The sequence below is a fragment of the Trichoplax adhaerens genome, genomic scaffold (genome assembly GCF_000150275.1).
Source record: "Trichoplax adhaerens TRIADscaffold_79 genomic scaffold, whole genome shotgun sequence".
Taxonomy (NCBI): Eukaryota; Metazoa; Placozoa; class Uniplacotomia; order Trichoplacea; family Trichoplacidae; genus Trichoplax; species Trichoplax adhaerens.
In genome coordinates this window covers 23,012-35,328 of record NW_002061015.1, presented here as the reverse complement: position 1 = coordinate 35,328, position 12,317 = coordinate 23,012, and the positions used below count along the sequence as shown (strand labels likewise).

At 31.8% G+C, this 12,317-nt stretch overlaps 2 protein-coding genes across 2 annotated transcripts; both read right to left on the bottom strand.

Annotated features, from left to right (window-relative positions):
• Positions 1 to 1,768: 1,768 nt before the first annotated feature.
• On the bottom strand, positions 1,769 to 4,593 carry TRIADDRAFT_62482 (uncharacterized protein; the record flags this gene model as incomplete). The annotated part of the gene is made up of 10 exons (XM_002118411.1): positions 1,769 to 2,212; positions 2,327 to 2,452; positions 2,631 to 2,779; positions 3,750 to 3,779; positions 3,880 to 3,909; positions 4,010 to 4,039; positions 4,140 to 4,169; positions 4,273 to 4,302; positions 4,403 to 4,432; positions 4,533 to 4,593. The coding sequence occupies 10 exons, from the start codon at positions 4,591 to 4,593 to the stop codon at positions 1,769 to 1,771; spliced, it is 960 nt and encodes a 319-aa protein (XP_002118447.1).
• A 3,660-nt stretch (positions 4,594 to 8,253) lies between these two features.
• TRIADDRAFT_62481 (uncharacterized protein) lies at positions 8,254 to 10,389 on the bottom strand (the record flags this gene model as incomplete). The annotated part of the gene is made up of 6 exons (XM_002118410.1): positions 8,254 to 8,697; positions 8,806 to 8,931; positions 9,092 to 9,308; positions 9,508 to 9,597; positions 10,003 to 10,159; positions 10,326 to 10,389. The coding sequence occupies 6 exons, from the start codon at positions 10,387 to 10,389 to the stop codon at positions 8,254 to 8,256; spliced, it is 1,098 nt and encodes a 365-aa protein (XP_002118446.1).
• Positions 10,390 to 12,317: the final 1,928 nt, after the last annotated feature.

Below are 12,317 nucleotides of genomic sequence, written 5' to 3'. Positions count from 1 at the left end.
ACAGAAAGGTTTCCCTAGTTTAGTCATTACAAATAGACTATCATGCCAAGTATGGCAACATGAGAATACATATATAGATAACCTTAATATAGTACCATAACTACATCTATATACGCCTGACGCGATAACATCGTGATATTTAACCATATATAGAAAGAAGGTAACATACTAATTATGTAACTATTACAGAACGTGACAGGGTTAAAGATCATTATTATGTATAAATACGTGGCATTGATTGTTGTACAACTGGTAACTTGTCGTTAGGTTATAGACTGTAAAACTAGTTCATTTTCCAGTTAGGTTAAGTGAATTAGTTAAATACCTTATTTGTAAAGAGACCTTAAAGGTCAGACCGTGTTCTAATCATGACTTTCTCGTGTTCTATGCGTGATCTAACGTATTTTAAAGTAGAGTATTAAGCAATAAAAATGAGGTCTAAGAATATACGACAGCCATGTCGTTTATTAGTATTAAATTCCATGTATATGTATACTCTATGACTGCTCACGAATATAAATAGAAGGTTGTAGTGTACACAAAACTACCGTAATTAGCTAAAATCACTACAAAGGTATAAAAATGAGTTTCTTTTTACAGTGAATGAAAGTTCGTTATTTTATTGTTTATGATTAAGGAGAAGGTCTATAGCGTTTTTGCCGTGAAACGGAAGGAAAATGTTTATAATTATTGCGGGTGATTAATCTTGATAAGTAGTCGAGATAGAAGAAGACCCAGAAATACCCAGAAATATCTCCGGTGTATCTTTGTCACAAGAATATTCATATATATTGATGGCAATCATACATTTTACAATCCAAGGGGTAAGTCTAGGTCAAGCCCAACGCAGGATGCAATATATGCGTATTGGTTGTATCAGAGTAATAACGCGAGGGAGTAATAGTAACAGAGTTTTAATACGAGAAAAGTGAATAGAAGTACTGATTACGTAATCTGAAATATTTAGTAATCTAAGATAGAAGACTAGATTATATTGTACAACACTACTGAATTAGTGTAATTGACTCTCTAGGGTATACTTCCAGTGCTACTGTTACAAATCAGTTTTGCAAACGAGATTCAATCTCTTTGAAATCGATCGCAATCCCGTGATATAAAATTTATGAAATAATTTCAACTAGTGAAAGGATTAATAAATCTACTATATTAAAATAATTTTGTCCGTATGTGATATGTGTACATGTACTTTCAGTACATACTATTAAGTAAAAAGTACAAGTACACCAAGCGAATGTTGTGAGTGCGGGATCTACTAGTACTAATAAATCAATAGAATACGTGTACCGTATTATATCCCTATATGTTATCGCTAATAAACAAGCAACAATAAAGTCTATCTAGTAAAATAAACTGTAAATTCATAAGCCCAGACAAATGCTTATCGAGACAGGGAGAGAAAGAATAACAACAGAGTGTGTATTTGTGTATTTATTAATTAAAAGAAGCTTTACAGAAGCAGTTATTACACCTGCGATAAGATTATTCTGTAACCTTCAAAATTTTATAAAACCTAGTCTATCTTTAATACTGCCATAAATATTGCAAAAGCTACATCATACCACCGAAATCAGATGGATATAATAAGTACTTTGTCACACTCTATAATCTTTATTGTGAATATTGTCAAACTGGCTGTCTACAGCTGTAATGTATACTATTTTTATTTTTATCTCTAAGATATAAATTTTATCATTACTCGATAAAGCGATTGTCAATAAACAGGATTTTATAAGAGTAATCGTAACTCTTATTTTTTTCGATATCTACAAGTTATCAACTTAATTGGCGTTCTAGATATCGATTTAGCCGTTTCCAAAGGTATTAATAAAATTAAGAATCCTACAGCAAGTAATAGCGTGCTCACTATTTTTAATGCCGAAAACGATTCGTTACGGAAGATCGCGTCAATAACTGCGTTAATCGGTATTCCAAAGAGAGAACCTAGCGAAATAAATACAGGATAGGTAACAGCGACTCCAATAACAACAAAGCAGGCGTTTAACATATTACAAAAATCTGTAATCATTAGAGGTTCCCAAGGAATGTCAGACCATGTAAGCTTTTCAAATCCCGTATAATGAAATATAACAACAGGTATCCATCCCAACAAGAAATTAATAATGCTAATAATTGTCAATAGCATCGATGCTTGAATTGGCGATGCATCGCCAATAGAATACTTTTCGTATACCTAATAAATATTACATACCTTTCAGTACTTAAACTGTAACACTTTAATAAAGATAAGCAGTAACATATATATAAAGTTCGTTAATAAGTAATTATAAATTTTACTATAACTTACACGAAAACAAGCTGCGGTAAGAGTAAAGAATACTGATAGAATAACACCCAAGGTCGCGAAAGAGCCAAAACCATCATCAAAAGCGAACAGTACTACACCTGTCGTAGATAGGCATACTGCTAACGCCTAAGAAGTAATCATATTTTAGAAGTGATATTTTTACTATCAATTGATACCGTATAACATGTTTGATCTCACGAATAAAATACTATTACTCTTAATTAAAAGCCCTTAATTTAAATGATATTTCTATCTTTAAAAATATGTATTACTTTTACAATCTTAGAACTACGAGAATACTTACCCTAAGTAATACAAATGGCTCTTTCAAAAATAGGACCGATAAAATATAGACCATGCTTAGTACTGACGAAAAAATAGCCGTAATATCGGTTGGAGCCGTAAAGTTTAGAGGGTAATAGTTTAACGCGACAGTTATATTCATAAGTATGGCTAATGGTAGTAATCGAAGCCATAAAATTTTTTTTAAGTCTTTACGTGGATAAATTTTAATTGATTCTCTAGATAATACAATTATATTAAAAATAATTTAAGCTTAGTGATTTCTCTTTCTACCGATTAAATATAAGTGTCAGTTTATCAATATAATGAGTATATGATATACATGCGGTAGTCTATCAAGTATGTACTATGCCTTGTATCTAAATTACTCAATATGTAATTTAGATACAAGGTATAGTAAATAGATTACTATTTTTATCATATCGATCGCTATCATGTATACTTGTATATCTGGCGTAAGTTTTCGCCCTTAAAAATCATTAAAAGTATGGCATGTAGTGGAAAGGCAAGTGAATTAGTTGACGCTGCAATCCTGTAGAAAAGGTTATAATATTTATTTAACGTAGTGATATTTACTTCATTAATAAATCAGTAAAAGTATTTTGATTTACATTCTAATTCTATCAGTAGATTAAGATAGCAAAGATGCATATTTTATCTTATCGTTTTATGTTATAAAATATCGAAAGTAAGGAATAAATTCGCTTGTATACTGAGCTTGGAGTACATGCACGGTATAACCTCCACTTACATTAATACGATACATAAATACTAAAATTACATTACTTACCAAGTAAAGAGTGCTATGGAAGTAAAATTATGCTCATCTGAGACTGTAATCTTTCCAAATTGAATCAAAAGGCTGAAGCTGATTGCTATTGCGAGTACGATAAAAATCCCATAGATTGTTTTACGAATACTAAATTTAGATCGCACAGATATCTCCGCCTTGCTATCTAATATTGTACAATTAATTGGGTAAGAAAAGCTCAAAGTTAATGTTATAAATCTTTCCATTTCAATAGACGATACAAATGTTTCAGTAATGTTAATTGATCGATGTATAATATATTCAAATGCTTGCAGCATAGATAGTAATAAAGTATAAAATTATTTCTACCTGTCGAGACGTTATCCGTAGACCCCATAGCTATTTCGTAAAATATTTCATGAATGTTAATTTATCTTTGTATAATATATCTTCAAATGCTTGCAGCATAGATAGTAATAAAGTATAAAATTGTTTCTACCTGTCGAGACGTTATCCGCAGATTCCATAACTATTTGGCAAAATATATCATGAATGTTCATTTATCGATGTATAATATATATTCAAATGCTTGCAGTATAGATAGTAATAAAGTATAAAATTGTTTCTACCTGTCGAGACGTTATCCGCAGATTCCATAACTATTTGGCAAAATATTTCATGAATGTTAATATATCGTCGTATAATATATATTCAAATGCTTACAGTATAGATAGCAATAAAGTTTAAAATTGTTTCTACCTGTCAAGTCGTTATCCGCAGATTCCATAACTATTTCGTAAAATATTTCATGAATGTTAATTTATCGTTGTGCAATATATAATATTCAATTGCTTGCAGTATAGATAGCAATAAAGTATAAAACTGTTTCTACCTGTCGAGACGATATCTGCCGATTCCATAACTATTTCGTAAAATATTTCGTTAATGTTAATTTTTGGTTGCATAATATATATTTAAATACTTGCAGTATAGATAGCAATAAAGTATAAAATTGTTTCTACCTGGGGAGATGTTATCTGCAGATTCCATAACTATTTTGTAAAATATTTCATGAATGTTAATTTATCGTTGTATAATATATACTTAAATACTTACAGTATGGCTAGCAATAAAGTATAAAATTGTTTCTACCTGTCGAGAAGAAATTTGTAGATTTCATAGCTATTTCGTTGTTAATAACACAATTTTCCATTCTTAACTTGTGTATTTATTGGCGATGTTAAATCTAGACGAATTTTCGATATTAATTACATCATCAGTTGTCAAATATATTACAGTTAATATTGTTACACCCTTATTATAGTTATAAAGTCGAATATATCTGGCACTCTTAGCTCGAGTTATCTATTAATAATTTAGTGTATGTCAGCTGCGAAAACGGTAAATACATTTGTGACACAACCCTAAGAATAGACTTTGTTAGCAAGTTCGATTGTAGGATTATACGAGTATTTACGTTAGTTGCGGAGGATATTATACTTTTAGAATAATTCATGCAATCAAGTGAAGTTAACAAGAAATCGAAAAGCCATTATGGCATTGCTTTTAAGATACTAGAATCCGCTATGTCGTTTCCTGATTCAACTAAAGCGATAGTTCTATCGTTTAACCGTACAGATACGAGCATAATCACGAAGCCTACGCAAGAAATTATTAGTTTACTATGAAATCATCAAAACTGTAAATTAACGATAAGCGGTTACCTGAGTCTATCTGAGGGTACAGTAACTACATGTACGCGTATATAATAGCAATGATATTATGCAAGTATACTTGCACCGTTATGCCACACAAGAACTGTAAATTATTTTATTAAGCTATACATTAAATTTGAAACGGAATTCAACTACAATCAGATCAAACTAGAATTCTACATAAATTACCTTCAAATCGATAGAGGAAATTAATGCTAGTCAGCTTTTACTGTTACTATTTTATACGTAGCAGTAATCCGGCATCTACGCGTGGTAAATACCCAGTCTACAATAAAATAATCAATAAATAGTATCGTAAACAATAGCGGGGACTACTATAGATGGAAAACCGGTTTTCTCTCCTTTAGTAGTCTTTACTAACAGGAATGAATGGTATCAAAATACAATCGTCATTTCTATCATATTACAGCTTCTGTGCTGCACTGTAGGCCTATCATTATACTATAGCTATAGTCAGATGCCAGTTAATTTATATGGTACAGTCGCATAGATTATGTATCTCTATCAACTTATTAGTGCCAAACCATATATAATTAGGTTAATGTTGCTATAATTTGCTGACTCATTACTGATTTGCATATTCGTTGCATTTCGCTTGGAAATTACTTTAGGTATAGTATCTAATACTGGTTCTAACAGAGTAATCAACAAGAATTTAGAGGAAAAGAATTTTAATTGATTAAATATGGTACACCTCGACGAAGCGAGTCTTCGTGATGATTTGTTGATAGGGTTTAGTTGAGTTTTTACTATAATAATTTCTATTTCAATATTTGTATTTGAATTGATTTCTATATACTGTATATGCGTTAAAGCAACTATTGTGGGTGTTGTCTTGAGCATGAAGTTTGTAGTTTGTATTTCTCGTTTTCGGTTGCTTAATGAAGTTGATACAATAAAGTACTAGTATTATTAAAGAGTTACTTTAGAAACATTTCCTGAGCGATCCGTATCGTATTTGATATTGTTATTTCTCCTCTAAGTGTTATCAATCATGATTTATGGCATACACTTTACAATCCAAAGGATAAGTCAATGCAAAAATCCAATACAGTATGTACCGGTAATGTGTTAGTTCTATCAGAGTGATAAAGTGAGGAGTAACAGGAACAGAGTTTCAATACAAGAAAAGTGAAGAGAAGCGTCGATTACTAAATATGAATGTAGAGCATTCCCTAATAACCTTACGACTAATATTCCAAGTTGTAAGACGAACCTAGTCTTCTATAATAAAGTGAAGTTTGCAAGAAACTGCAGTAGTTGTATTTTTGAGAAGATATTTTTTCGCAATGAAATATTTAGCAATATACAAGGTAGAAGACTAGATTACATTGTACAAGACTCCTGAGGTAGTGTAATCGACTCTCTGGGGTAGATTTCCAATGCTACGGACTGCCATCTTTATGACTATTAAACTGTACCAAGTACAGTAGTACAGTATAGTGTCATAGACTGCCGGAGCGGAAAAAGAAATCGATGGAGGAATGGTAAATTTTTGAGGATTCTCTGCCAACAACAAGTTGCAACTAAAATTGAAATTATTTCATAGGTTACTCTTACTGCAGTTTATATACAACCAGCATTGAAATAATTGATACAGTACTTATTTTACTTTAAAATAACTAACATAGCCTTTCTAAATATTCAATGGCAATAGCCTTTCAAAATTTGTTTACAATATTAAAAATTGAATGATACAAGTTTTCAGTGAATAATCTTTACCTCAATATCTTATTATATGATATAAAACTATTAGTAAATTGTCGTGGTTAACAATGAACTAATAGATTCTTATGTTATCCTATTACGAAATCTGTTGGAAATACATGCCGTAGGACCAATGATTGGTCATATCAAATAATTGTTTATATTATTAACGCTGTAACCCTACCTGGATAGACATTATTTTATTATGATAGTATTTCCGAAATTCAGCAGTAGATTCTTGAATATAGATTTTGGAAACTAGTTTAGCAGATTCTATGATTATCTGCCGACGTATCATACAGCACTGCGACCATCATCAGGACAGTAGCAATAACGGGATAATTTGCCTTGTATCTTTTATAGTCCTAATTCCTAAATTTATCGTTACACTCGTAAAACTTAAACAGCATGTATCGGTCAAAAAGTACGATAGATACGTACAGTATGTGCTATGATGATAATATTTGTTATCAGAATTGCATGATAAGAATAAGAGGATTACGAATATTTTAGGATAACTTAAATTGCCGTCAGCTGCCACTAGTGATGGCTATAGGAATGTAACCTGATTGGAAAACTTATATATATATATTTCGAATATTTTAGATTAAAATCTTAAACCAAATGTGTTAGATAAAATGTAAGGATAATTGTGGATATTTCCCAAATTGAATTTGTAGTTAACAGGATTAGACTAGAGTTTGGAGAATTCCTGAATGGAACGCTTTGGGTAAGTTATCACCCTATAATTGGCTATACTGTAGCCCCACGAGGTGCGAGGCTTTGAAAAGTTAGACCGGCTATACTGATACTACTAGGGTTCTGACTACAGAAGAGATTTTTCAATATAGTAGATCGGCTAGCGACTCTATATACTAATCTCGATTAGTCGTTAGTAACAGTATAACAGTTGAAATTACATTTTCAACCCTTATTGCTAGTCTCTACAATTGAGACCTGTGACAGTACCATAGTGTATATCTACATATTGTCGCTAGTCGATTAATAAGAATGAAAATCGGTCGAAAAATCTGCACTAGAACTATTAACCCCTGCGAATGCTACTGTCTAGTCTGCCACATTCATTAATCACACATAGAAAATATGCTTATGAAAATTAAAGTGATTAATAAAATGCTGCAATAAACAGGGTAAAAACTACTTCATCTCAATACTAATAAATGAATAGAAATAAATATCTATTGAAATCTATAGCAATAGCTATAGTATTGTGAATTAAGTTCATTCGAGTTGAAATATCAGAATTATTTTATTTATCTCCCTGATAAAATTGTACTACAATTCGAGAGTGAAAGCCAATGCGATATATACACTCAGCCTACTATAGGAAAGCCTCATAGTCAGCAGAGACATTCCTAAGCTAAGTTGCTAAAACGATTTCGAATAAACATCAGTGCTGGTATTGACTTTTATGTTTTTCGACGTCTACACATTAGTAAGTTAATTGGCATTTTTGATATCCACTGAGCCTTTTCCAAAGGTATTAATAAAATTAAAAATCCTAAAGCTAATAACAATGTACTAAATATTTTTAATACAGAAAACGATTCATTACGGAAGATTACGTCAATAACTGCATTAATCGGTATTCCAAAGAGAGCACCAAGCGAAATGAATACAGGATATGTAACGGCGACTCCAATAATAACTGAGCCGGTATATAACATATTAAATAAATTTGTAATCATTAGAGGTTCCCAAGGAACTTCAGACCACATAAGATTTTCAATTCCCGCAAAATGAAATATGATAACAGATATCCAACCAAACAATAAATTAAGGACACTAATAATTGATAACAGCATTGACCCTTGAATTGCCGATGCATCACCAATGAAAACTTTTGTATGAACCTGATAAATATTACAAGTTGTTTAGTAGATAAACATTATATTTCAATAAGGATAAACGATAAATATCTGCAGATGCAATCCATTAATGATCAAATTTTTGTAACTTACTCGAAAACAAGCAGCAGCTAAAGCAAATAATGTGGATAAAATGACGCCTATTGCGGCGAATGAGCCAAAACCATCGTCGTAAGCAAACAATATGACGCCTGCCGTAGATAAGCATACTGCGAATGCCTAAAAATTAATAAAATTTTAAAAGCGATTTTTGTTTTTGAATGAGTATAATATGTTTTACTTCATGATTAAAATACATCATTACTCTTAATTCATAGATATACATAATAATTCTGTCTCTAAAAATCTATCATAGTCTTAGAATTATGATAACACTTACCCTAAGCAATATAAATGGCTCTTTCAAAAATATGATAGATAGCACATAAACCATGCCGAGTACCGATGAAAAAACTGCTGTAACATCGGTTGGGGCCGTAAAATTTAAAGGGTAATAGTTTAATACGATAACCATATTCATATTTATGGCTAATGGTAACAAGCGTAACCAAAATACTTTTTTGATATCTTTGCGTGGACAAATTTTTATTGATTCTCTAAATAACATTAAAAACAATCAGAGTTTAGTTATTTTCTTAGCTAAGTGATACTATCGTAAGTGTGGGTAAGTATTAGCACGATGCATTTGTAAGAGCTAAAATAGAAGATTAATATACCTACGGTACGCTTATCTAGTAAGTTCAATAAATCAATAGGTAACTAGATATACGGCATATAATATATTATCAAGGATACCTATATATTTGGCGTAAGCTTTCACCCTTAAAAATCATTAACAATATGGCATGGATTGGAAAAGTGAGTATGGTAGTTGAAGCTGAAACCCTATGCATAGGTTAATGTATTAAGAAATTAAAATTTAATGAGAATCGAAGCCTACATGTAATTTATTACTGTAAAAATCAATTTAGTGACAACCGACAATTATGAGATTGTAGTGTTTATAAATACGTATAAGGTTAACAAGTGGAAAGAACTATTAGAGTGTAAAATTATCATATATAGTATATGATTTAGTAAAAAGCTTTCAATTTTTAATGTGATCCTATAAACAAAATAGAGTGACATTGACTATATTTATTATTTTATCGTTATTTTAGACTGGAAAAATTAAATGTAGAAAATAGTATACACCTGCATTAAGTTTAGCAGTGGGTATATTTAGTAATACAATATTCTATCCTAGTATCATGTATCGTTGGTATAATGTACTAGAATTATTATACTTACCAAGTAAAGAAAGTCATCGAAGTGAAATTACTCTCAGTTGAGACTGTAACCTTTCCAAATTGGTTAAAAAGACTAAAAGTAACAGCCGTTGCGAGTACAATAATAATTCCATAGATTGTTTTACGACGGCTTAACTTAGAAAACGTCGATTTCTCATCTTGGAATTAATTCATTTTTACAAAAGGAAAAGTTAATAGTTAATAATAATGAAATGATTTGGTAGAAAGTTATAAAATGTGTTCGTTTTGTTAACTTATAGGTATAAAATATGTATGTAGTACTTGTAATATAGCTAGTTAGCAATAAAATATTATTGTTTCTACCTGTTGAGATTTTATCCGCAGATTGAACAGCCATTTCATAGCTATTGATAGAATAATCTTCCATTTTTAACTTGTGCTTGTTGGTAATATTCTAAATCTAAAGAGAGATATATTACAATAATTACATTGTCCATTTTCAACTCAACTATAGCTAATATTATTACGGATTACTTAATCACTGTACAGTACAGTATATTATTGTTCTAAAGTACAACACATTTAGCATTCTTAGCGAAAGTCATCCATTGATACACAAATGAAAATACTGCATGCCAGTAAAATAGCCCTAATTTAAGATGCAATACGTTTGGAGGTCAAATTGTAAGATTATACAAGCTTCTACTGTATTCTTGGAGGATTTTATACTGTTCGATAAACTAATTGGTAGAAGGACTGAATGGATCAAGTCCAATCACTGAATTCATGTACTGTACGCACGTTAATCAAATGAAGTTGACAAGAAATTGAAATTTTTATCCTATCGTTTTTGAGACGCTCTATCGCTCAATAATAAATAGAGTGATATAGCTCATTTCATGGTTGAACAAATCATCACTCACGTCTAATATCCACTATTTTTGGATATAACATGGACATAATATGGGTTCTAACATGCTATGGAGTGTCTTTCTATGCTACAGTATCTGGTGATGATTCAACTAAGTAAGTAGTTCCATCGTTTACATTACCTATACGAGGTGCAAGGGTAGAACCAACCAAACCTGTGTAATAAATTATTGGCTTAACGTAGATCGAGTAGAATTGTAGAATAAGGATAATGAAGCGGGTTTTTGAGTCTATCTGAGAATATTACAACATGTATAGCTAATGATGCTATTTATTGACATGGTTAGGCGTCAATGACTACCATTTCCTATACGACGTACGTCTACATTCCCCATGGTAGGAATTGTCAAGTTCATTCATTGTAATCAGCCTTTACAATCATTTGAGTTAGCAATGTATCTACACTATCGATTCTACAGCACTAATTATACTCTGCATATTCTACAATGAATGCTAATGGTTTAAGGCATTCTATGTTAAGAGCTACTTTCTTACCGACATTTTCTTTGCAGACTTCCGTGTGCACGATCATCGGTGATTTGGATACAATGAATAAAAATTAAATAAGAGCTTGTCTAGCTTATTATACTACTGTATACCTCGTATACGGTACAGTATGTACCAGTACTGTACTGTACGGCTTGCATCATCATCGGCAATTTCGATGTAACGAATATTGATCATTGGTTCAAGTCGAGCCACAGTATGTTAATTCGTTAACGCTGTAATTGAATGTGAATATGCTGCATATATAAGCAGCTGCTCTTCAAGTAGTAATAAATGAATTCTTAATTGTCGTCTAGCATAAACGGTAGATAGTAGATAGTTTACTCCCCGATGGTTTGTGCTGGGTTAGACGTCTTAGTTCGACTTCTTACCTCTGTCGAATCAGTCGGCTACACTGATTACGACTTCAGTACTGCACAGTGCTGGACTGGGCTGAGTAAAATGAATAGGCGCTTACTCGTAATATCAACTCCAATTATCGTCTGCTAGATACTACCAGGGGAGTTTCTGAGACAATCGTTCTTTTTGTCTCAGTAGCCATCTACTGCAGTAGTTAGTCCATGATCGTAGCCATTTCAATCATTGCGATGTACAAACGTACGTACTTTCCGACAAATACAGGTGGAGACGATTGCCAACAGTGCTCCGTCCAATCCTGTTGTTGATTATTGAATGCAATCCATCTCAATCAAGTAAGAGTATACTAATGGCAGTATCAGACTTGATTTATTGAAGCAAAGTCCAGCCAAAGCTGTGGGCCAGATAGGGTTACCAATAACGCGATCTCATGCCGTGCTATTCTTACACAAAAGATCAAAGAAAGAAGAAGAAATGATCTACTCGTTGTACTGCATGTTGTGAGTAATACGGCATGCACCTGTGAGTACAGAGGACGTACAGTATGTGAGTAGTGCTGAG